The sequence below is a fragment of the Poecilia mexicana genome, unplaced genomic scaffold (assembly GCF_051168715.1).
Source record: "Poecilia mexicana isolate PSO_F unplaced genomic scaffold, ASM5116871v1 scaffold_2, whole genome shotgun sequence".
NCBI classification, from domain to species: domain Eukaryota; kingdom Metazoa; phylum Chordata; class Actinopteri; order Cyprinodontiformes; family Poeciliidae; genus Poecilia; species Poecilia mexicana.
The window spans coordinates 17,759,887-17,786,280 of record NW_028263371.1 but is presented as its reverse complement, the minus strand read 5'-3'; the positions used below and the strand labels follow the sequence as shown (position 1 = coordinate 17,786,280).

Below are 26,394 nucleotides of genomic sequence, written 5' to 3'. Positions count from 1 at the left end.
ACAAATCATCAAATAATTATTTAAAAATCCGAATATGTTCTGGAATTAATCTCTTTATTAGGTAGACTGGAGGTAAACGTAGTAAAAGCAAGCAAATATAATGGTTAAGTAAGATATTCTGAAGTATACTGAGTACGGGGCAGACCGGTACATAACCCGGATGCAGTAGACCATGTGCAGTACTGTCTTCACAGCTCCCCACGACTGTCCTCTCATCCAGTCCTACCGCTCCGTGTGGTGTCCTCGCTGCATTTACAAGCTTTTACCTCGCAGGTAAGCGCTAAAACTTCACGTGTGTTAACACAGGCGGCTCGAGTGTGCATAATTTAAGAGCAGACTTCAATTAGGCTCGTGTAGATGACGCTGTTTCAACCCGAACAGCTCATATTTCGCTAATTCCTCCTCCTCTTAAGAACAAGGACGGTGCACGTTAAAATGGCACTACGGGTTTTTACCGAGCTTCCCAACTGTCCGCGCGAGCGCCGTTCAGTTTCAGTGTGTTAACTGTTGTCTCGTGCCTGACGAAACGAGACGGTCAGTTTGCTTTGGTGTCACTTTGATGTCATCTCGGATACAGCATGTTTATACCCAATTCTTCCACAAGAGAGTGAGTGTGCAGGCACTGGCAGTGCACGTGCTGCCTTCACAATTATTACAATTTGACCTTGTGACGTACGACCTCAGGATCCCACGTGGGGTCTTTTGCTGGCTGGATTTTTAAGTTTCAGTAAAAGGCGTACCGTGAAACAAGATCAGGCGTTTGAAATGCACAAGGCTGGATCTTTCAACTATAGCAACATTTATGCAAAAGTTCCAGAATAAAAAGTAAATTTAGTCTAATTTTCTAGCAGTGTGAAGGAAGAAGATGAAACTAAAAGGTACAGGAAAATGTTTGATTTTATAATTTCCTTGGGTTATTTACCTAGGATTGTTTGCTCAGTGATGTATTTGTATTACTCGTTCATCCGTTTATTTCATTTCACTACAGATAAAACTTAATTATTCAGAGTTATGGAAGAATACATAAAATCCTAAAGTACTCCTGCCACTATGGAACTACTATGTAGTATCGACATGCAGGATATGACGGTATACTTAGGCTTTGTATATTTTTTCTGTGGCTTTCTCGAAACAAGACACCAAGGAAAGTTAAAATTTGTTCTGGACTTTTCTGAGATTGTATGAGGTATAATTCTTAGTTTTGTCACCTACTGCACACAGCAGGTCAGCTGGCTGAACAGTTTCTTATGCTTTTCCCTCACTTACAATACAAATCAAATTCAAATGTTGGAAATTATTTCCTGTTGCAAAATCCATGAGCTGTATTGGTGTGGGAAGTGACGGTGTGTCAAAATGGCAAAATTAAATAAGTGACATTTCTTTTATTGTAATAACCAACATGTTTAGCAGCAATATGTATTTTTTTCTAGTTTTAAATATAAGCACTTGGACCATGTTGTACATTGTATGTTTTTTGGGGTTGATACTTTTTGCTAATGGTTACCACACTGTAAAAATCTGATGCTGGCCCTTTTCTGACAAGTAAGAGTGAAAACGATACAATAAGCCTGTTTAGAGTAACACGACTCTACTTGTGGCTGCCAGTTGTCTTTAGCAGATGCCTAAAACAACAATTGGTTATCTTGTGGTCAGGTCAGAAGGTCAGTCTAAACCTCTAGCCTTCTGCCAAAGGTGTTCTTGGTTGAAATGTTGATGTTCTCTCACTAAAAAGATAGCTGAACTCTCAAACCCGTTTGATTGTTTGGCTCTTGGAATTTATTCTGGAAAGTCTTGAAAGTTGCCCAAATCCTACTTGGAAGAAGTAATTTTGTAATTTTGCTTGGTTTCCTGGTAGTGGCCTTGTAAAGCCAATTTTGAATGGTCTAGACTTAATGAACTTACTGCTGATAAGCTGGGTGGATTACTGCCTCATGGTTGGTGTCACGGGGGCAAGACGCTGAAATAATCAGGTTCTGTGACTCTTTAAATGCTGGACACTTCAGTTGCAACTTAAGTTTTAACAACTCATTTAAAAGAAGAAATGCAGTGAAGCATGTGGGTAGCCAGATGTCTAAATAATTAGTTTGATAGAGACTTTATCAAACCTGAAATGTGTTCATGTTTTTTATATATTTAATTAAACAGTTGCAATGTCTTAAGTGTGAGGCTGTGATAAATTTCATACTTTTCATTCATTATCAATGTGCATCTTGTGCAACTAGGTTGTTGAATCATCAACTTGAAGGTTGAGATATTTTAGCTCACCCCTTTGTGCTTTTGTAACCTGATTATGTATTTCCCAGTTTGATGTCCTTCCACTTATTGTCACTAGGGGGCGGTGTTCATCCCCACAAGGCTCAGGCTCATCGTTTATCATAACACTTTGACTTCTTTCAGACAAATAAGACTTCAACCACATTAGAAAACATATTGTTCAAATTAAGATATAATAATTGACCGTTTTATAATTTTAATTTTTTTTCCTCAGAAATGTTTCGTCTACCTACCGTCATGAAGCAGGTGAGGCCTGTGTGCCGTGCGCTGGCTCCTCACCTCACACGAGCATACGCCAAGGATGTGAAGTTTGGGGCGGACGCTCGCGCCCTCATGCTGCAGGGGGTGGACCTGCTGGCTGACGCCGTGGCCGTCACCATGGGGCCAAAGGTTAGCATGCTTCTCTAACTTCCCCTGCTGAATGACTCGCCTAATGGCCGACGCTGCTGGAGAGCTCAAGTGTCGTCTTTGTGATCTTCAGGGTCGCACCGTCATCATCGAGCAGAGTTGGGGCAGTCCAAAGGTCACCAAGGATGGCGTGACGGTGGCCAAAAGCATCGACCTGAAGGACAAGTACAAGAACATCGGGGCCAAGCTGGTGCAAGATGTGGCCAACAACACCAACGAGGAGGCCGGCGACGGCACCACCACGGCCACGGTGCTGGCACGGGCCATCGCCAAGGAGGGCTTCGACAACATCAGCAAGGGCGCCAACCCCGTGGAGATCCGGCGTGGGGTCATGATGGCCGTGGAGACGGTCATCAACGAGCTGAAGAAGCTCTCAAAGCCTGTTACCACCCCAGAGGAGATCGCACAGGTACGGAAAAACGCCAGGTTTGCTTAGTGCTGCCCCCAAGTGTCAGGACAGTGAAATTTACATGCTTGATGTCGTGTCAGGTCGCTACCATCTCAGCCAATGGAGACGTGGAAATCGGTAACATCATTTCCAATGCCATGAAGAGAGTTGGCCGCAAGGGAGTCATCACAGTAAAGGTCTGTGCCTGTTGTTCCTGTTTGACTTCAAAATAAGAGTCTCAAAGGGGAAATGGTGCATGAAGATGAAAACACTCGCCTTCATGTCAATCATATGAACTTAGACAGCAACAGGTTTCTGCTTCATGAGAGCAATGAGAAATTTCATGACATTCTAATGTCTTGGATTTGGAAACATTATTTCCAGTTGAAACTAGATATTTTCAAGGAGCTAATAAAAAGATCAACTTTTTTTTGCCACCATCTGAAGTTAAATCAGACCAAACTTTTATTGTCTAGAGAATTAAAAAAATATATATATTTGTTTGTCCAAATGCCAGAAAACATTTGAGATTTTATTTTGTATTTTTATTTGTATATTATATTAAAGCATTTAATTTGAGCAGGAACATAATTTACCTCAGCACAATTTTTGGATTGTTTCAGCGTAATGAATATTTATTACTCCTAATGGCTCAGTTACTTATCATCTTATATATTGTACATTAAACGGTTATTACAATTGGGGTGCTTTTAAAAAAAAATTAAGTTTTTTTTTTTTTTGTTTGTTTGTAACAGGATGGGAAGACTTTGCAGGACGAGCTGGAGATCATTGAGGGAATGAAGTTTGACCGTGGTTACATCTCTCCTTACTTCATCAACACCGCTAAAGGTAACGTCACTCGTCTGACCAACCCCCACCTAAGGTGAGGATTCGGTCACATTTTGATCGATCGCCATCCATCTTGTTTTGCTTCCAGGCCAGAAGTGTGAGTTCCAGGACGCCTACCTGCTGCTCAGTGAGAAGAAGATCTCCAGCGTCCAGAGCATCGTACCGGCTCTGGAAATCGCCAACCAGCACCGCAAACCTCTGGTGATCGTAGCCGAGGACGTGGACGGCGAAGCCCTGAGCACCCTGGTTCTCAACAGGCACGTCCCGTCAAGTTTGTCCCCTCGACACAGAAACAAAAACAGTTTTTGGACAACGCCTAAATAAACGTTGATTGATCTTGCAGGCTGAAGGTCGGTCTTCAGGTGGTCGCTGTCAAAGCTCCAGGTTTCGGAGACAACAGGAAGAACCAGCTGAAGGACATGGCCATCGCCACCGGCGGCACGGTTCGTTTCATCTCAGCTCTCGCTTTCCTGTTGGAAATTTGCCTTCCAGTCAGAATTACATTAATGATGTTAAATAAAAAAAACAAAAAATGTTGTTTTTACTATTTTTGCTGCTGTTCCAGAAGAGCATCAATAAATAGGTTAATTTGAAAAACAAAAAAGCTTAAATCACACTACTTTCCATATTGGCCATCCTGAAGATTCCCGTTTCAAATGGGAATGTTTTAACAGAATTTGGTTGTGGCAATATGAGTGTTGTCATACAGTCAGCCATACAGTAACCTAAAAAAGTAGTAATAAATAGTTTGTCATTTTTATTATTATCACAATAGTATTCTATGTCCATATCAACCACCTCTACTTCCAAATGCTGATATCTGAGGTTAAGCATCAGCCGATACTGATTACATACAGAAAATTAGCTGAATTGACTTAAAACGTTTTTTTATACAGACATAAATGTACTGAATTACAATTACCAGAACAGCAACTTAAATATACCAGCAGCTTCACAAGTTTGATCAAACATGTAAAAACAACCCAACTTGAATTTGTTCAGCCGGTGCAGTTAGGAGTAGAAGAGCCGATGTAAAATAAATAATAAAGAAACTGAAACTGATAAAACGACAGGCTGACTGTCTTGGTCAAATATGAAAAATAAACTGCAGCAAACCTCCTTTCAAATGATTCAGAAAGAGCAATTAGGAATCCCAAATAGGTCAATAATAAAGCACAGAGTTAGACTGACTAGATCTGCCCTTATTGAGTGGGCACATTGTCACCCACAGATCTAGAATTTTTTTCCCATATCGGGACCGATTTAGATATTAACTCTGCATCGGTGCGTCTCTAGTCGATCCCTGACTGGATGTGTGTCTGCAGGTGTTTGGTGATGAAGCTCTGGGTCTGGCTCTGGAGGACATCCAGGCTCACGACTTCGGCAGAGTGGGGGAGGTGCAGATCACCAAAGATGACACCCTGCTGCTGAAGGGCGGAGGCAGCCCCGCCGACATCGAGAAGCGTGCGGCAGAGATCGCCGAGCAGCTGGAGAACACCACCAGCGACTACGAGAAGGAGAAGCTCAATGAAAGGCTGGCCAAGCTGTCTGACGGGGTGGCCGTTCTCAAGGTAAACGCTCGCGCTGAGTCACTTGTTAGGGGATTTCGGGAACAAACATCTGACTTCTCCACTGATTGCCAGGTGGGGGGAACCAGCGACATCGAAGTGAACGAGAAGAAGGACCGCGTGACTGATGCTCTGAACGCCACCCGAGCCGCCGTGGAGGAGGGCATTGTTCTCGGCGGAGGCTGCGCTCTGCTGCGATGCATCCCGGCGCTGGACACCCTGAAAACCGCCAACAGCGACCAGAAGATCGGTGAGTAGAGCCCATCCTCTCAGCTCCATCTCCTCTAGTCGACACGCAAGCTCTGCCTGATGCTCTCTGCCGTTCTGTCTCAGGCGTGGACATCATCAGGCGGGCGCTCCGTATTCCTGCCATGACCATCGCTAAGAACGCTGGTGTGGAGGGCTCCCTGGTGGTGGAGAAGATCCTGCAGGGGGCGTCAGACATGGGCTACGACGCCATGCAGGGAGAGTACGTCAACATGGTGGAGAAGGGCATCATCGACCCCACAAAGGTACAGGACAGACTGAAGATGAAGCTCAGCGCACCCGCTTAGTCTTTGAGTCATTAAAGGGACAGTATCATGTAAAATCGACTTTTTTGATCTTTCCATCCCATTACATTGTTAATCCCTCATCAGAAACATACCTGGAGTGTTGCTGGGATTCTTTAATGCATGTTGGAGAAATCCTTTAATCTCCATGGCAACCATTCAGCTGTGCAAAATGGTTGGTGGGACATAGCCCCGCCTTCAAGATGCAGCTCCTCCTGTTTTTCTCATAGATAATAAATCTAAAATCATTGGTTTGTCTCGTGATCAATGTAAAGAAGCTCATTTTTATCTGTTTTTGTAAGATTGTTAGGTTACAAAAAAATACCAGACTTAGAAAAATGGAGTAAAGACATTTTGTTGTAGATGTATTTTACTGGCAATTTGTGTTTTTGCTGTGGGAATTCTACCCCGGTTAAAGCTTGTAACTAGTTGCAAGCTTTAATCAGACAACAAATAAACTGTAACCTGTCCTTCTCTTCCTCCTGCAGGTGGTGCGAACGGCGCTTATGGACGCCGCCGGAGTTGCATCTCTACTTTCCACCGCCGAGGCCGTCGTCACGGAGATCCCCAAGGAGGAGAAGGAGATGCCAGCAGGCATGGGCGGCATGGGGGGAATGGGAGGAATGGGAGGCGGCATGGGGTTCTGAGCCGGGCCTGCCGACCCTGTACAGACTGAATCATCAGATTTGAGCTGGATTGACCACGATTCCTCCGGAGCTTCACTTGGTTTGACGGCTCAGTGGACTGAGAGCTGCCGGAGCCCTCCTTCATATTCCACACTGGCACCTGAACGCATCATGTAACCTGCTCTGAGGGAAGCACTAACACTGGGTTCACCACTAGGGACGGCTTGGTTTGTTTCAGCCTCACGTGTCTGCAGAGAAACGCAGAGTTCTGAATCTGTGTGCATTGTTGCATATGGAGAAAATGATCACTTTTTTTTTCTCCAGAATGTTCTGATTCTTCTATTTGATGAAAACGCCCCCCTTCCCCCTCTCTCTTCTCCCACCCTCCCCGGTTGCACTTGAGTAGCTGTAGTCCTGCAGGCTGAAACAAACAGAACCATTCCTTTGTGGACCAGAGAGAGCAGGCCTTCAGTGTCCATGTCTGGATTTTTATTTTGTAGTTGTTTTTTTTTCTGTTAATTCTTCATGCGTTTTTGTAATATACATGTCTGTCATCATTGATCCGAATTAAAGCAGTTTTCTTACAGACTACGAGCGTTTCGTTACGTCTTCACTCTGAGTGCCTAACAGGCCTGCTGAGTCTGAATGTTTACTGACCCTCGTTAGTGTAAACATGACCCTGACATGTTCTGTGACAAAGTCTGAATGTGAAACTGTATCTAGTCCTGTAGTGACGTGCATGAAGCAGCCAGTAGGTGGCGCCAGTGTTCCAGAACGTGATCACCGGGTCATTTCTGTCGAGTAGACGTGATTGTTTTTGTTCTATTTAATAAATCAGTGTCCATATTACGTTTGATTTTAGTGCTTCCTTTATAGGTTAATTCAAATCATTCAGATGCCAACTTATTCCAGTAAACAAATGTAAAATAAGAGGTAAGTTTTATCATACCATTCAAAAATTATTTTTAATACAGAAATTTCAACGAAAACTGCAAAGAAATTTTTTTTTACCATGTCTCTCTAACATTTTTATATGCTATAAAATTTCACTTATGTGGTTAAAAGACATAGCACTGTTAACAGAGTAGGAATTTAGAAAATTTAAGTCAGACAAAACTGAAACTTTAAATACTGCAGCAGACGGTACTGTCTCTACCATAAAGCTCAGATCACTGGTGTCAACTGCAAAGGTTAAGATATTAATTCATGTTTTTGTCTCCAGATAATACTATTGCGATAATGCATTTACTCGTCTCAGTAAGAAGGAACCATTTTTGTCCTCTGGTAGTCCAGAACCTGCTAAAGAAGAGTTGATATCATTTCGGTTTTAAAAAAATACCTCCAGTTGGTTTCAGAATAAAAGTTAAAGTCGTACTTTTAACCTTCATGCGATGACTTCAGGGGGGGTTTTTCTATCAGCTTGCTTTTCTGTGAACACACTTTATCTGAAAATGGCTTCAGATAAAGTGAAGCCATTTTCACTTTATCTGAAGTGAAAGATAAAGTTCACTTTATCAAAACAGCCAAAAAACACCTGGCTGTTTTTTGTTACAGAAAAACAGCCAGGTGTTTTTCTGTAACAAAAACACCTGGCTGTTCAAACAGGTCAAAGGTCAGGAAAATGTGTACATTAAACTTTATCACTCTTCGAGAAAGAAACCACAGGAAGTCGTTTTTCTTTTTTTTTTTTAGAAAAAAATACTTTATACATCATGCAGTTGGTACATCGTCTGAAGACTTTGAAAACACAGACCTTTCCAGAAAAAACAAAACAAAACACACACACACAGACACACACACACCAGTCTCCATCCTCTCCTAAAAAGCAGAGTACAGCTTCCTCGGATGTTCAAACTAATATTTACAAACTGACACTTGAAGCTGCCTGAGTTAACATTTACAACCAGCCACAATAAAACAATGAAGGCAATCATAAAAATGAAAAATAAAAAAAACTGACAAAGAGGAGATGATAACATTGTTGTGTAAAAAAAAAAAAAACCTACCCTTTGGGATTGAAATGTTTGCATTGTGTAAATGTTAACCATCAGCTACAAATAAAAAAGACGAACATTTATCGGTAAAACTAAACAAATAAATAGGAGATAATGGCGGCGATGTTCCTTTACACCTGGAGATAAATACGCAGCCAGCAGGCCTGGAGGCACAGGGTGGGCAGGACAGTTGAGACCGTCATGGAAACGACTTCCTGCTGGGACGTTCGGGCCGACCACGAAATCAAACTTCCAAATCTAATCAACATTAATCGTTCTGTTCCTTTATGCTTCCCTTTAGTCATTAAAGCTGGAATATGTAACTTATAAAATAGTATTAGAAGTTACATGAAACTGTCACCATGTTGTCTCATACTAATGTTAAATATTTAAAAGCTTTTTTTAAATAACAAAAAAAAATACGTTACATACTGCAGCTTTAATTTGAGAGCAGCTTCAGTCTCTCATATCTGCTGATCAGGCTTCCCTTCCTCAGTTTCATCCCTTTTGAATCAACTTTACACAAACTGTCCAATAAAACTGATGTGAATCGTTCTGAAAACATACACCAGGCGTTTCCTGATTGGATAATATTAATAACATGCATGGTTTGTCATCTGATCAGTTCCAGTTCCAGACATCAACGGGAGCCGTAAGCGTGCAGGAGCAGAGGTTAATGACAGCGCGTCTCCGTTTTACCGAGCAGAGCCGGACGAAAGGCGCTGCAGCCTTGAACATCTGACTGGTTCATGGAAGCTGAGCAAACAGCAGCCAACATGAGGTGAGCTGGAAACATCCTGACCGGTCTGAACCGGCTGCCGGGACGCGCATCCATCCCCCCCCCACCCCATCTGAGAACGGCCCGTTCTCTACATGATCCACTGAGATTAATGATCAAATACTGAAAATGCACCGATGAGCTCCCACTGAGGTGAATATGTGTAAAAATAAAACCTGATTTTGGGAGTTGAGCTACTGAAAAAAAGATAAATATCTGCCATTGTTAGTATGGAGACATATTAGGGCCATTGTAGATAGAAGAGGGGAAAAAAGGAGAAATAAATTTACTAATGAACCCTGGAATTTTTTTAGATTAGTCTCGGACATTTTCTGAGTTCCAAAAGTTAAAAATCTTCGACTTTTCAAACTCTGAAATTTCCAAGTTCTTTTCTAGAAAATTTGTGAGATTAATCTAAAAAAATCCTGCGTTTTTTGGCGGAAATTCTCTTTTCTGTTTGTTTTTTCCTATACTGACAATGCTCTTAATATGCCATCATACATTGATGACAGCAAAAAAAAGTCAAAAATGTTTTCAGATAAATAATGGAAAGAATAACCTATAATCTGAGCAGTCTAGAGGACAGTTTTTGAAAACTACTGGTCCGAAAATGTTTGAATTGTGTCCAAAATTTCAGACCTAGTCTTGCCTAACTACGTAATTTCACCTTTATTTTAGATTTTTTTCCCCCGATTGAAGCTGCATTTGTTTCCTCAAGTTTATTTGTGACACAAAAACCAAAAATCAATAAAATAAAAATGACAAAAAAAAAAAAAAGATTTTGATGGATATTTGCAACTGGAATCTGTCAAAAACAGAGGAAGCAAAGGAAACAGGGAATGGTTGAGAGTCGGAAAAGCCTGATCCGTCGCTCCCTAACATCCACAACAGAAATACAAACTGGGATCATGCTTGTTCCAGGAAGTTTGGGATAAATGTCATCCTTCCTCGTCTGCTTGAGCCTTCAAAATCCGATCTGCCATTTTTTAAAATTTATTTATTTTTTCCCTTGCAGCAGGCGTGGAAGACAAACGCGCTGATTCCGAAACTACCGGAATCACTTTCGGCGTCCTCTGTTGGAGAGGACAGCGAACGCAACGCTACAAGACAGGCGGGATCGTAAAAGTGAAATAACCGTTTCCGTAGCAACCTGACGGTACAGTACATGGGTCATGTTCTGACTGCGTGACCTTTTGGGATCACATTTTGTTTTTGTGCCCTTTAAAGTTGAAGCGGCCACAGAGGAGCGTCCCGATTCCTGACGCACCTGAACGCCTCGCCTGCTGATGCACGCTCCCCTTTAGCTCGCCTCTATAAATTATTGACCTTTTTACATCAGGGGTGTCCAAACATTTGCCCTCAGGGTGCCAAAACTAGCAAATTTAAACATTCAATTAGAAATGGAAAAACTGCTCTGTCATTTTTATTTTTGGTTTTTACTAGCTAACACTTTTTTTTATTATTATTTGTACATCATTAAAAGATCCAAAACATTAAAAGTGCTTTGGACTGTTGCTTTATTCAAAGTAAAACAGATAACTTCCACATTTTTCCATGTTTTCCATTCAATCTATGATTTTTTTGTTCCATCATCAATTGTCAAGAAGTCACGAGTTTTCACCGTTCGGCCAAACCGAAGCATTTCAAGGGCGACAAATGGCCCCCGGGCCTCACATTGGACACCCCTGTTTTACAAGCATCAGTACCAACTGTCATGTCTCCCGTAGGGAGCTCTCCTTCTACATACAATATGTTAGCTTACTATATTAGCTTTTATATTCATCACTTTTGCTTTACATCTCTTAGATTTAGCTTTTGTTGAAAAGAATGTTCTAATGCTCCTCTTTGCCTTTGAGTTTCCATGTAAATAGAGGTTAGAAAATGCTTCATAGTGAACTATAGAAAAACTTCCCTAAAAACCAATCGATCAGACCAATCCCAACGCCCGGCTAGCGTCGCTCAGTGCAACTTCTCTCAACGAGCCGATTTAGTCAGAACTCCTCTAACGGAGAATTTTACAATCAGATTTGACAAAGACAAGCAACAAATCCTCTGGTCCGACACGCCGGAACCAGAAAAGGCTCAGCTAGAAAAAAGGCCACTTCATGTAGAAAAGTGTTCGACAAACTGCTGACGATCAGTAGAAAGTTTTAAGAAATGCTAATGCTAAAATGCTAGCCGTTCCAGCTGGATTTCCTGATGTCAGACGTGACAGCATTACGGTTTGAACGGAGGTGCAGATATTCTTTTTAAAAAACGAGCGTGCTGCTCCGTCTCTATGGTTACGGCTGGCAGCCGCTTCCTGACGGGTTCTTCGCTGCTGTGGGAAAGGCACTGCGCGGGGCGGCAGTCCTCTGGCTCTTTGGCGTCGTGTGAAGCTGGCGGGCGGAGTCACGGGGGGGGTGGGAGGTGGGAGGTCGGCGGCGGGTGCTACGTGTGGTGGACCTCGTGGAACATCAGCTCGCGGGGGATGGGCGTCTCGGCGCCGTGTATCGTGGAGGCGCGGCGCTCGAACGCCGACACCATCTGCTTCACCACCTCGTCGAAGAAGACGTTGGCGAGCTGGGAGTGGAGGAGGGAGCGGAACTCGAAGGAGATCTGGACAGGGGGTGGGGGGCTTCGTGTTAGCAAGCATTTCTCACAACATGTCATCTCAGGCAAACTGCATCGTCACAACACGCTTGCTGCGTTTCCATTGGCCAGAAACTTTCACAATTTCACATTTCGAAAATAAACCTATTTAATGGAAACATGCCAATTTCAGAAAATACTTGTTTTTGATTAAACAGAAATGTCAATGCTAGGATGAAGTGGGGTGATTTTTGGCTGTATTGAAATTGGTTTATTTTGTAAAACTAGAAACACTTCCTTCTGTATCATGAGTGTGCCTGTCCCAATAAACAATAAATCAATTAATTGCATAGTAAATAAAAACGAGCTCAATCATTTTAGACTGCATGATTTATCGTTTTCCCATTTTGTCCCTTTCTATCAAAATCTAGATGACAAAAGTTCATTCTGGTTCTTTGGTCTCTTTTTTTGAGGAACAGTTCATCTACAGAGACTTCATGATTCATTTTACTTGTGGTTTCTGTTGTTTTGTTTATTTATTTTGGATATTTTAAAATGTCTTCCAGTTCCACTGTTAAATGTTCATTAGAATTTAAAGTTTATTGATCTTTGAGAATGTGCTCTTGGATTGTTATGAAATTACCATTATGTTACTTAAAAATGGTCTCAAAACAGTAATATTATTGTTTATTGCAGTAACTACTGTGCTTATTAAATCTGTTATGGTGTTATCTGGTTCATGAGTCACAAGTAGTTGGAGGATGATGGCACCTCATGTTTTTTAATAACTTATCGCGTTAAACTTATTCACCTGTGATTTTAATTGCGCTTCTTATTTAACGGAAACAGTCTGAAATTGTCTTTTTGGGTTGTTTTTTTTTTTTTTTCGACTTTAGCGTAATATTTACATAGTGTTGCACATTTGTAATGGAAAAGCAGCTATTGCCTCTATGGCTACATTCACACAGCAACTCTTTATGCTCAATTACAATTTTTTGCTGCAATCCCATCAGTTTTTTTTTTTACTTTGTCATCTATAGTAGTAATTAAAGCCATGGTTTACTTTACTCACAGCAAAATCCACGGTGCAGGTCCGAGGGTAACCAGGGAGGCCCGGGCTGAAACGCCACACCGTCTCCAGGTGGTTGAACAGCTTCCCGTCTGAACAGGACGCCTAAGGACACACACAAACGGACACACACAAACTCATTTAGGTGGCTTCAAACCTCCACTGACGGGGTGATACTTCACTCATTTATTTATAATCTGAAGCCTTCTGGTGTCTTTGCTCCCAAACTCTGACCTTTAACCTAATACTTCCTGCAGCCATGCATCCAGGGAGGGACGTGTGGCTGTTTGGAGCAGCTGGTTCCACACTCTTAGTTCTGACCTCAACACTCCTGGGCTCACAAATCACAGAACGACCTGAAACGTGCAGCTCAGTCAGGCCCAGAGGAACATCCTGTCCTTTGGAGCCTCACAGCTTTTAGTGTCTTGGATTCATTTTGCCCTCCAAAGCCAATCAGCTTAAAAAGCGTCGGGCTGGGCTATTTGTCCAGCTAATGTCAGAGTTATGTTAAAATATAGAAAAGGAAAACACCAGAGTCGTCCCCAGATGTTCTCCAGATGCAACTGAAAGTCCTGAGTCCAAACCGATTCACTTTCAGTCCTGGACTAATGATTCCAATTTCAACTGGTTTTATTTCCTAAGAAATGCTCCATTTGTGCATTTTGACCATCATCTGAACACAAACCAAAGTGCATCAAAGTACATGTGTTTATGGAACAATATTAATTATATTAATTCTAATTTCATAAAGCAGAGCTGCAAACATCCAGCAACTTTTCGCTTACAAAAAAGGAAAGTTATCCTTTTAGTTGCCATCATTAGACAAAGATTTTCTAGACCAAACAAACTGGGAAAAAAGGAAAAAAACAAGGCTTGTACTTTGTGTCACTAAAATATTGCACATTTAATTTATTCCTGAGCATCTAAAAACAAACAATAAAAAATATTTTGCATTATTTTAAGTTGGAGAAGCAACATGGCTCCTGAGTTCTTTCTGGTCCATTTGGACCTTCTGCTCTGTAGCTGGAATCTGATCCCATCAATAGCAGGCGGCTTATGAAAATGAACCAATGTGAGGTTTAAATAAAACTGAGAAATGAAATGAAAATGTCACTATGATTACATGAAGCTCCATACAGTGAGTTTTTGAATGGAAGGAATATTAACCCTCAGCTTTGTTATCAATTGGTGGGTAGAAACTGTTTATTCAGCAAAAAAAACAAAAAAAAAAACAATAAAAGAACATCCAGTTATGAGACTTCAGGCACAGCTAATCGTCAGCTCTGCTTTGACTAGTCCTTTTCCCTCCTGATCTTTCCCCCTGGTGAGGGTGGAACAGATCTGAAGTGGTTGATCACAGAGCGGGTCATGAAACGAACATGAGCTGCTCATCAAAAACTGAAGGTTTCAGCCACTTCTGAGGACTAAAAACCTTTTCAACCCTCTCCTAATGTCAGACAGGTGGCTCAGGTTGTGAATTTCCACCTGATCTGCTCTGGGGGATGAGAAGAACTTCATTCTTTCCATTTCAAATTCTTTCAGAGACTTTGTTGCTAAATAAGGGCCTTAGCCTAAAGCTGGGGAATGTGCACCGTTTTAAATGAAAACATTGCTCAAGCTTAAAAAAAAAAACTACTTCTGACTTGTGAGGTTTTTAAAAATGCTACAGCAGGATGAAGTTGCAAGTTTCCCCAAAACATTCAAATCGCAGAGTCATCCTGACAGAGGCAGATCAAGTCTGAGCACGAGAGGAACGGGTTGGTTTTCTACAGAAGCTGATGTGTGAGGTTCCACAGGGCAGGGGGGGAAACAGAGCCGCTTCTGGAAACTTTTAAAGACAATAAAGCAGAAATCTGTCAAAAATTCTGTTTAAAGCTCACCCATCATGGCAAACTTCTCCATTACTGATCTGATTTTTCTGCCTCTATCCCCCCCAAAATGATCAGAGGATAACACCAACTACATCCCTTATCGAACTGTTTAAACAGCTGCTGCTGAGCAACATTTTGTAGATGTTTTACACGATCCAACTCAGATTTCTTTAGAGTATATGTTGAATAACCATACAGTAACTTTTAATTATGCTGTAGATGTGTCCTTACTGTAGAGTCTGTCATTGTTACTTCTGTTTTTTATATTTTTTTCCTGAATTTCCCCACTGAGGGAAAACAAAGGTTACTTCTATTCTGTTCTATTATTGGTGTCGGTGCTGAAAGCCCTCTGAAAAGTTGAACTTATGACTAGGCTGAGGTTTCTGACAAACACCTGCCTCAAATGTTCCCATCTTAATGGATTTTATCACATTTTTCTGCTTTTTTCCTTTAAAAATGCACATTTCTTCCATTATTTCCCCTCACATTGTGGGGAAAAAAAAACTGATTTAAGCCATAATAAAATATCTCATATCACTTGCGCTCATTCATGTACATGCTCAAAAACAGAGCATTAGAAATATTGCAATATTTGCTTGCTTTCTTCTCTGCAGTCTGTGCTTCCTGCTCTATGTGACCGTTAGCATGTAATTTCTATCACGTGAAAACTGTTGCTAACAACATGAGACTTTATTACATATAAATATTACATTAGAATGAAAAAAATACAACTTTAGAAGTCATAAGCTACATTAGCCAACAACCATTGCTCTCCAGTCCTTTGCGATATAAATATCACGGACAATGATATTGCGATAACGATACTTGCGGTATATTGTAAACCCCGACTCAAAACCAGTCCACTGAGAAAGTTTTCATACCCCTTGAAGTCTCCATGCTGTTTGTTGGCCTATATTCTCTAATAAACCTCTGAGGCCTTCAGAGGTGAAACCAGATGTAGTGAAAATATAAATGCACGCCACACTTTTCAGATTTTTTATTCTTTTTTTTAAACATACTGGCAACCCGTGTCATTTTCCTATGACTTTACATTTCTGTGCTAATTTAGAACAAGAAACCTCTCTCTAAAGTACATCCAGGTGAATGAAAGGGTGTAATTTGGGCTATGTATGCTTGTGCGTTACCTTGACCAGGTGGGGTCGCACCGTCGTGATGAGGGAGGTGTAGTTCTCCACCACAGGGGGGAAGCCCACCGTCAGCTTGGCCTTGCAGAACCCGGAGCGCCTGAACACAACGTCCGACTTCTTACACCAGGGAACGAAGTGGCGGTAGTTTTCCACCTGCGCCACGACGTCATAGATTTCCTGCATGGAATACCTGCAGAACAGGGAGGGGAGTGAAGGTCAGTGGCCGGTTCATGTGACGCAACACCCAACGGGACGGGATGACGCAGAACCCATGACTGAGGCGAGAGAGGAGGGTGGATGACAGTCAGGGATAAAAAAAAAAAAAAGAAGAAGAAATGATTAAATTAAGATCTGGAATAGAGTTAGGACGTGCAGAGTGAGGGACACGCAGAGACAATGTCCAGCTCCAGCTGGTGGGGGGAAGAGCTGGCACCTTCTGGTGTCTATTTATACCTGCAGATTTAGTGATTATGACCTCTGTGTGGAACACTGAGTGCGTCACTCATACATGTGGACAGAGAGGCATTCCGGGTACTTAAAGTGTGAAAGGTCGACCTGCGAAGGACGGCAATGACAGGGCAAAACAGCTCTGGACAGGGCTGAAACAATTAATCGGATTAATCGTGATTATTGAAACATTCGTCAAATGACTAACAGACTCTAAAAAAGGCCATTTGCTGAAAGAACAACACAGTCAGAGCATTAACTAAGACAAAACTGTAGAAAGACTAAATACGTTTTGCATTTAAGATGCAAAACAAAACAAAAAAAGAGACAACTTCTTTGTCTGTAAATCTGTTCTACCCAGAACTCTCCAAGTGACCGTTTTAGCTTCACCTGGTTCAAAGTCTTTTAAAAAAAAAATCGCTTTAGTTCCTTTTGGTGGTCAATTCAAAAAATAATCATCCGATCAGCCCTACACTGTAACAATTCAAATTCTGCAGACTCTTTATTTAACCACTCGAGCCTTTTTATAGCAAGAAAATAAACTTTTATGCCTAAAGTGCAATAAGAGCATTACATCAGCATACGCTTGATTATTTGTATCAAACAATCCTTCTCTTTAGCTGAAGAAGGTTTTTCTTCTTAAAGGTAAATTTGTGTATTTTTTGGACAGTTTTGGATTAATTGCTGCTCTGACTGTGTTGTTCTTTCAGAAAATGGCCTGTTAGACTACAATTTAATTATTAAACGATTACTATATTAATTGACGAATTGTTTTCAATAACTGACTAATAACTGTTTCAGCCCTAGAATGTGTCAGGAAGGGCTGAGCTTTTCATGTTGATGTCAGAAGTACTGACAGATGCTGCAGGTGCATTGCTACAAATGATCAAGCATTTACTAGAAAAATGCTTTGTTGTTGCATTTTTGGCAATAAAAAAAAATACTTTGCCATTTAAAAAAGAAATAGAATTATTTGCTTCTTTGCATTTTTAATATTATACAAAATAGACTTAAATAGTTAAATAAAAAAATCTGCAGAAAGTGCCAAATCTTCTATCCGATTAATCGATTATTGGTGAGAATTAAAGGAGTAATCGATTACTCAAACAATAATTAACTCATATTTCAGCTCCGTAGTCAGTAAGCCGGAGCTTTCCATCTCTTTCCTTCCTGGGCCTCGCACTGATCTCGCAGAGAAGGGCTTCATTTCATTGCAGATTGAGACACAAAGACGGGATTGTGTTCTCCGCTTTCTGTGACAGTGTGAAACCAAACTTAATCTGCTCCATATGAGGGGCAGCGTGTCTGTCGGTGTTACTCTGAGGAAGCAACATCCGGAGAACAATGCATTCCGTAAAACGCTGCTTTTACCAAAAAAGGATGTACGACTCACCTAAAAAACAACACACTGCTGGCCCTTTAAGCGGGGCCAGAACACAACGCTGAGGCTCCCGCTGAGATCTGAATCCATCGCGCTCATTAAGAGCCATAAAGAGCCTGTGGACGTCCTCGAGGCACTGAAGTTTCTTCTTACTTTGAGCAGATGTTGTTTTTCAGGTTTTTCCCCACAATCTGCGTTTCAGTGAGTTGTTTAAAGAAAGTTGTTTTCTTTGTTTAAAGCCGAGCTGCACCTTCTCTAATGAATTAATTGTTCCTCACAAAAAAAAAAAAAAAACAACCAGCGTGCAAACCTAGTAATGGACATTGCTTATGTTCTCCGTTTCCATCCTCTTCCCTGGAATCATCCTGGCCCGACCTTCAGAGCAGCAGCTAGTCGGAGGTTTCAAATACTAGCATGACGTGGTTCTTGGAGTAGAAATATGTCGGGGGGGGAGGGGCAGAATAAGTATCATTTTACAATTGATTTAGAAGAAAAAATATATAAAAAAAAAAACCCTGGAAGATTTTGTACAAGTTCCTACATCATAATTGAAGCATTTCCCATGAACAACATTTTAACAGCTGAACTTGGTTTTTGGAAGAAAGAGAAGAGATTGGTTGCCTTCCTTCAGCCTGCTGACAGGCAGTGCACAGCTGGAAATGAGAGAGAAGCAGCAGATGGTACGCCTGGGTACCAGAACCTGAGCCAGTTCTGCAGGAAAGGAACATTAGCAGTGATGCAACTGCTAATGATGACTTCTAATTTCATGGTAAAGTTTGGTGCTATTAAAGCTGCATGTAACTTTTAGTACAAAAAAAATTAAAACTGACATATTTGATGAAACTGTCTGAAACAGATAATCTGTAAACATATTGAGCTCCCCACCTCCTTCCATATTACTCCGATACTTTAGACATTGCAAATTCGGTAAAGTACCGCAAGTATTAAATCAGGCCTGTCTGCAGCTGATCTGACAGCAGAAAATAAGATCTTACAACAGAGTAAGAAGCCACCACTCAATAAAAGAGACACACAGACAAAGCGGCGCCAACGTACCCGATGATGCGTCTCTCTGAGTACTCCTTCCTCTTGGAGAGGGAGTCGGTGAGGTTGAAGAAGCTGCGTGCCGGCAGGACGATGGGCCGACCGGACATGGCTCCGCCCAGCAGAGGAGGCACGCGCGTCATCAGGATGCCACATGACGACAGGTATCTGGTCGGCAAACAGAGAGGGGGACAGAAAGTGAGGCTTTGTAGGCTAAGAGACACTTTCAGTTTGGAAACCTTGTTCGATTTGTCCTCGACACGACCCCAGATAAATCAGCTAGTCAGCAGGAACAGGGCTGCAAACACTCGACTCCAGACCAGAGCTTATAGAGGAGCACCACCGCATGTCCACTAGGCATAAAAATGCACAACTTGAAAATACAAAATAAATTAGCTTAATGGATCCACGCCAATTTCGGGGGGGAAAAAAAAAGTTTTTCTATAAAAAGTTTTTTGCACCAAGTTGAGGTGTTCTTTCAAAATGTTCACATATTTCACAGAACTGCAATGGAAACACTTTCTTCTTCGCTTCACGAGTCACGTGACGACAAGACGTTGCAGGAGGATGATGGTTTGTTTGTGTTTTTTTTTTTCAGCTTACAATGGAAAACTCTGCACATGTAGCCACGCCAACATCTGAATAACACGTCTCCTCTGACAGCTGCTGCGCCATGACTGAGTTATGAGCTGCCATGAATCTGAATGTCTTGAATGCACGTTTAATTTTCATTTCATTTTTTATTTAATGTAAACACCCCAATTGCAAAATGGTGTTTTTTCAACATCAGCCGAAAATAGAGAAATATTTGCGACACATTTGTAATGGAAACGTTGCTCTCTGCCATGGGAGACAGCAGATGTTTTATGACCTAACGTCAGTCTAGCTGAGGGATAAACAGTCAGAGAGCAGAGTGAATGAAAAAGGTCAACTTTACGTCAGAGTCTGCGGACTTTGATATGATGATGTCGACAAATACCAGCAGGCTTCAATAGGGATCACTTCTGGGGACAAAGTGATCAGATGAGGCCGTTTCTCGGACACAGTCTGGCATCTGAATCAAGCCAACATTTTTCCAGCTCTGCCACTGATACTAGAGGATTTAGAGCTGAGGTTTAAATCGCAGAGATGTGCTGGGAAGCTGCTGCACCTGGTCCAAATCGAAGGAAATCTGAATTCAGGAAGAGGCCTTTGGCCACCGAGTGCGGAGACGGGATTCACCCAGGAAGGAGGTTGAAACTAAGACAAACCAATCAGATACTGAATGGTTAGTCAGTGTCTGGTGTGCCAGACACTGGAATTTTCCCGTTTTTCTATGACTGGCAATGATTAGTGATCAGCAGGCCAAAATAATAATAATTTAAGAAATCAGGTTTTCCCCCATATTGATTAATTGCATCAGAAATAAAATCTCCCACCATTTTGAGGATACAGCATGTTTTTTTGATGCACTTAGGTTATAGACAGATATTTTCTTTTATGAAAGAACATAGTGTATTTTTTTTTTATTTTACATGTTAAAGGGGCAGATTTGTGTATTTTCGAGGCAGTGTCATTTTATAGCACAATCAAGCAACTATGTATAAATTAGGTTTTAGCTTCAGTTGTTATAAAAATGCTGTGTATATCAAATATGACAAAGAAATTTTACTTTGTAATCTAACTCCTTGAAATGGGGCCTCTGTCTCTTTAAGAGGCTCCTGCTGTTTCCAACATGCAGCCTTCAGCCCATCAACATAACAAGGCTCCTCTATTAAGACTTTAACAATGTTTTTTTTTTTTTTTTTTTACCAGCACTCCACCATAAGTAGTTATGATGAGCTAGATAGATGCACAGTTCCACCAGGTGTTTGCTAATGACTGCTGCTGCTAGTCTAAAGGAGCTCCAGGTATGTTTTTGATGAGAGAATATTACAAAATTATGTAAAAAGAAAAAGTTGATTTTACACAATTCTGCCCTTTCAAGGGACATAAAATCAATATAAGACATAAAATCAAAACGAGAAGTAGAGATAGGTCAGGAAAGGCCCGATCAGTGCATCTTCACTCCGTCCATACAAACAAAGTGAAGAAGAAGAAGAAGAAGTAGAGCGTAAAGGGAGAAAAGTGAAGCAAGCCAGACAAACAGCACGAAGAAGGTTCATGAACGATATAAGATGAATCTCTTCAGGTTTTTCTGAAAAATCTCTAACTTAATGTTGGGGAGAACCCCTCAGGTGCCTCTTTAATGAATACTTTGTGCAACATAATTACAGACTAGAAAACGAAAAAGCCACAAATTAGGAACTAGCCAGTTCTTATTTGAGGTTCTGTGGTTCCAAGTCCTTGCATTTTTAAGAACAATTCCTATTTCTGCTTTACCTGCAATTCAGAATATGCATTTTAAAAGCTCACAGTTTACATATCACACAGGCTGTTGTATTTATTTCCAGTTGCTGAAGTTTACAAAGCAACACAACACTCTGAATTCAATGTGGTGACCAGAACGGCAAATGATTATCTTGTTCTACTGCTCAATACGCAGGAGTTTATCTCTCTCTTTTTCAATGCATCAAAAATAAAATTAGATATTTTTCTAATGCGGAGGAACAAATGGCAACAAACATACTCTGAATGCAAATGGAGTATTATTACACAGCCCTGTGAAGTCCAGACATTTGCATGGTGGGCTGTCGCTATAAATCAGCAGGAACTCTGGCTCCACAGGCTGTTTTCTAGGAAGCCTCCAGAAATAAACGTCCGACAGGACAGGAAGTGAATGCATCGCAGGAAGAAGTTTCCCCCACTGACCGCCGCCGTCCTCTAAGGTTTGTGTTTCCATACACAAGAAACCAATGACGGACAACTATACAGAGTCATGTGGAAAAAACGAGGCAGGACGCCCTTATCAGAGTGTGTTTTGGTTCAAACACTTTTGGACGAATGGATATTTATTTTCAGTTTCTAAAAAGGAAATGAAAATCTTATCCTATGATAATCAAAAGTAAAAAAAAAAAAAAAAAAATACCAGTTATCAAACGCAAACATTATAAAACTTAATCTGCTTTTATCTAAAATAGACAAGCAACACTGACTACATTTCTAACACTAAAATTTCAAGCGACTGTTCTGAGCTCTCTCACTCAGCAACGTTTACTTCTGACCTGTCAAAATAACAAAAAAAAAAAAAAACTTATTGCGATAAACAATAACATTGTTGTTTTGAGACAATATAACAGTAATAATGGAAGAACAATGGAAGAATACATTCTCAAAGATCAATAAACTTTAAATTTTGATGAACATTTAGACAGTGAAACTGGAAGACATTTTAAATATCCAAAATAAAACAAAACAACAGAAACAACAAAATTAATTCTGAAGTCTCTGTTGATAAAATTTGTCTTTCAAAAAAAGGAATAGGTGAGACCAAAGCAGCAGACTGAAGACCAGTTTTGGTAGAAAGAGAGAGAAAAAGGAAAAACGATAAATCAAGCAAATGAAAATTATTGAGTTTTACTTTATCATGCGATTAATTGATTTACTGTTTAATGTGACAGTGTCTGATCTGTGTTCTTAATGACAGTAAATATACATATTATTACACAGCAACTGCAAGGTAATGCAATAAGTGTTGGATTTAACATGCAGGCGGATGTAGAAACCCTCTGTAATGCAACAAGGCCAAGGTCACGCTTTACAATGAGCTTTATGTGACCTGCATGACCATGGAGCCACACTCTTCCAGTCAGTTCTGGTCACCTGAGCTTTTCCTGAGGACAGAAAGTCCAGAACTGGGCTGATAGTTAGGCTGCAGTTGGAATATAAGCCAGGTTAAGTTAAAGTAATCGGCGGTCAAAATCAGTTTAAAGTCGTGTTAGATGGGGTAACTTTGGGATTAAGTTTTTATATGTTTGAGAAGAATTGGAGTTTGACCAATAACCGATTATTTGAATAAAGAAAGATTGATTACCAGCCATTTTAATCATTGGATAATCTTCTGCAGACACGTTAAAGAACTTGTTATAGATTCAGTGCAGTCTCAGGCAGTTGAGACAGTTTGCGTATTGGCTGAGGCTTACAAGTAGTTATGACGACCATTAAAATAGAACTAATCACTAATATCAGGCTCTAAAGATGGATGGGGATTAAAATGTCAATTCCAAATCATTTTATTGTTTTAAATCAGTGAAGCCCAGTTTTTCAGTCACTGCTCTCTCACTCAAACGTTTAGAAATTTTCTCTCCTGATATGTTTGCCATACAGAAACACAAATGTAAAGCTAAAAATAATGTATTTATAATAATAGTAATATGTTTTATTTGTATTGCACTGTTCTAAAAACTCTACAGGAATTAATGCAAAATTAAAAACTCTTGAGTACATCCAACTAAATCGTAAAAGAAAAAAATACTTAAATATATACACACAGTAAAAACACACAAGAATGTAAAACATTAGAAGCTGTTCTGAAACGTTGTGTTTTTGATTTTGATATTTGATTAAATCAATTTAAACTGCAAAAAAAAAAAAAAAAAAAAAAAAAAAAACAACGAAGAGAGTTGAAATTTGAAACCAATTAATTAATAAATGACTGATCAGTTATCACAACTGGAGTTTCTGCTCCAGCTCTCCTGGGATCAAGTGAACAAGTCTGACCCAGATCCGTCCTGACGGCATGAATGAGGACTCTGTTAATCCTCAGGGGGGAACACGCTGGCTTGTAACCTACACTGCAGCCCCGAGCCTGCACCTTAAATGGGGTCCTGGTACAGCGACAGTGGCGGCCTGCGGGGCTGCCGCCTGTGATTGGCCGCTGCTGAGGGACGGGGCTGGCTGCTTTCGTTGGCTCGACGTGCCTGGCAGTCGACCCAATAGCTGCTCCACAATGTCCCTGGCACCAGATGTTTCCCTGCCCCCTGGAGGCCTGAGGGTTTGTGCAGGACTCTCTATGACACTTAGAAACATTTATGAATTATTCAATGATGTCTACAATCTTATCAGAATGGTGCAAAACGACATCAGGAAAACTTTAATATGTCAATATTGATTTAAGCCTAATTTCAAGAGTAGAATAAAAGAAGAAAATATAATAGAATTGAAATGTGAAATTAAGAGCAGTCAATGTGATGCTGTGCTTGTTAAAGGACTATTAATTGTAAAGCAAAGCTTTACTGTTGTAGACAAAAACAAAATGATCAGAGGAGGCATTTCAAAATGACTTTAGCTTCTTTTATCAGCAGTTAGCCTTGCTAGTCTCAAGCCTGTCACAATAAGCAATGAATCACAATAAGCTTGATAATTTCCTTTCTGATCATTAATATTTTTTTAAGCCAATTTATTTCATTTATAGAAACGAATAATCTGTCATATAATATATTTATGGTCTAGGTTTTGTATGGTTTGCATTTTCTTTTTATTTATTTAAAACAGTTTTATTTTGGATATTTAAAATATCTTCCAGTTCCACGACCAAACAAATACCACACGACCGAGCCCCTCTGCCGTCAGTATTTGTTAATACTGGCCCAGATTTATTTATCAGATGGATACTGATGTGGTAAAAACATGACCAACATCGGCAGACACCGATGTCAATGCCCATATATTGTGCAACACCGATACAAAGACTATTAAAACACAAAGAAACGGGAACAGAATGAACACAGAGGGGAAAATGAGACTTAGAAACACTGAAAAAGTCACAGGAATGCAAAACATACAAATACTCCAAAACTAAAATCACTCTGTAATCCAAAACCACAGCAACCTCATATCCTCAAGGCTTTACGTATTAAGAAGATAATCTGTGGCATTAGGTTCTACAGAGCTGCACCCCTGCACATACCTCTTACATAATAGCTTAAAAAAATAAATAGATATCCAATTATAACTTTATGGGGTGACATAACATGATGTCACCAGTAGATAAAAGTGGCTGTTAATCACGATGTGTCGTCTGGACCACCTGTTCCTAATGCAGACCTTCAACAGGAGCCAGTTCACCAGTACCTGGAACATGAGACAGCTGACCCTTTGTTCTGACCTCACACAGGTGTGCCACAAAAGAAATGGCTGACCATGACGAGCAATCAACTCAACAGGCAGCAGAAACTGGGCCCAAACTACAAAACAAAGGCTGTTTACTCTCTAGTTGTACCTGGGAGATGTAGACGCTGCAAACTGTGATGTCAACACATTGTCTATCCTAGGAAAAGCAGCCACAGCACAGGAAGCATGTATTCATACTACCTACACCGTTAAAATGTATCCGCTTTAATATTTATGCTTTACATAGCTTATATGGGACATAAGGAGATACTTCCAAACATCTTGGAACTAATGAAGGGAAAGCTCTAGTTTAGGATACTGAATCACACACTGTTCTCATTCAGAAAATACTATAAATGAAAATGTCAGCAAACTGATATTTGTTTTCCAGGGTTACAAGATATTAACTTGAAAGCTGATATTTTTACACAGCGTAATTGTGGTTTTTACTAAAAAAGGAAAGCTAAAATTCATACCTATATCATCACAGACACTTATAAGGAAATCTGTAATAACTTTGCGATAGAGAATATACTGCTTGAATTAGCGTCTGTTAAAGACAGGAATATTTTGTGATCCAGGTGATCGTTGACACTACATTCCAGACCAAGTCGAGATTGAAATCGCATCTGAGGGCAGGTAACTTTATCAGTATGTTGGCGTCATTAATAGATGAGCATTAATGCATTCCTGCCGATCAAGGTTGAAACAGCAATTACAGTATCCGTGTTTTTCTTGACTTATTTTGGTTTTAGTGTTGAACAGCAACAAAGTGAAAGTGGGCAAATTTTGTGCGAGAAGCAGCAAGTTATCACATTATGACACATACGGGATCTGTGGGACTAAACGAAGCTCATAGCCAAAGTACTAGTAACTGATTAGAATATTTGTAGACCCCAGCCCAAATCGGCTTTTCCCCTAGCAACGCCCCTGACATTTCAGTCTTTGGAAGAAAAAAAACGAGGTTCTTCATATCAGATACAGCCATTTAAAGATTAACTTTAAAAATAGTGCAGTTACTTAGATTCTTGTACATTCAGGTATCAATAAACCAAGCTTTTTGTCGCCCAACGTGACCGGAGTAAGTTCGCTACGGCTCCAGTTGCTGCCTGCGTGTGCTGGGAGCCTGGGGTGTTTCTCCCCAAAACCTTCCAGGTTTAGTCGAAAGCAAACAGGCTACTTCTTTACCTGACATTATTCCTGGCCTGGATTTCCCGGCTCGCTGTGCTCGGTAACTGCTTCAGGTACTCTGCTACTCTCCGTAAACTGCGGCCGCCTCTCGCCATCTTCTTTCTTTGACGGTTTCTTCTTTCGCCTGCTGCGACAAGTTCACAGGCATACAGCGGTGGTATGCTAGCCACGTTGACGTCACCTCCCTTCATCTTTGCTATTGGTCG

General features: G+C 40.7%; 2 protein-coding genes across 2 annotated transcripts; one reads left to right on the top strand and one right to left on the bottom strand.

Moving 5' to 3' along the window:
* The first annotated feature begins 165 nt into the window (after positions 1-165).
* On the top strand, positions 166-7,513 carry hspd1 (heat shock 60 protein 1). Its single transcript, XM_015011192.2, has 11 exons — positions 166-273; positions 2,489-2,664; positions 2,756-3,091; positions 3,172-3,267; positions 3,826-3,919; positions 4,008-4,176; positions 4,263-4,362; positions 5,245-5,490; positions 5,563-5,737; positions 5,821-5,999; positions 6,527-7,513. Exons 2-11 carry the CDS (start codon positions 2,491-2,493, stop codon positions 6,683-6,685), a joined length of 1,728 nt encoding a protein of 575 aa, XP_014866678.1. The 5' UTR covers positions 166-273; positions 2,489-2,490; the 3' UTR covers positions 6,686-7,513.
* Positions 7,514-8,336: 823 nt separating this feature from the next.
* On the bottom strand, positions 8,337-26,394 carry coq10b (coenzyme Q10B). The gene is made up of 5 exons (XM_015011193.2): positions 26,186-26,394; positions 18,980-19,135; positions 16,093-16,285; positions 13,080-13,181; positions 8,337-12,034 (listed from the first exon to the last, which is right to left on the bottom strand). Exons 1-5 carry the CDS (start codon positions 26,377-26,379, stop codon positions 11,867-11,869), a joined length of 813 nt encoding a protein of 270 aa, XP_014866679.1. The 5' UTR covers positions 26,380-26,394; the 3' UTR covers positions 8,337-11,866.

What these genes read in the sequence shown, in the direction of transcription:
- hspd1 (XM_015011192.2), top strand. Translation starts at nt 2,491, where the DNA reads ATGTTTCGTCTACCTACCGTCATGAAGCAGGTGAGGCCTGTGTGCCGT. An exon ending in CTTCATCAACACCGCTAAAG is followed by an intron (nt 3,920 to 4,007) that starts GTAACGTCACTC and finishes TTTTGCTTCCAG; the next exon opens with GCCAGAAGTGTGAGTTCCAG. An exon ending in GCATCATCGACCCCACAAAG is followed by an intron (nt 6,000 to 6,526) that starts GTACAGGACAGA and finishes TTCCTCCTGCAG; the next exon opens with GTGGTGCGAACGGCGCTTAT.
- coq10b (XM_015011193.2), bottom strand. Translation starts at nt 26,379, where the DNA reads ATGAAGGGAGGTGACGTCAACGTGGCTAGCATACCACCGCTGTATGCC. An exon ending in TGCGACCCCACCTGGTCAAG is followed by an intron (nt 13,182 to 16,092) that starts GTAACGCACAAG and finishes GTGTGTCCTTAG; the next exon opens with GCGTCCTGTTCAGACGGGAA. An exon ending in CCTGCACCGTGGATTTTGCT is followed by an intron (nt 12,035 to 13,079) that starts GTGAGTAAAGTA and finishes CCCCCTGTCCAG; the next exon opens with ATCTCCTTCGAGTTCCGCTC.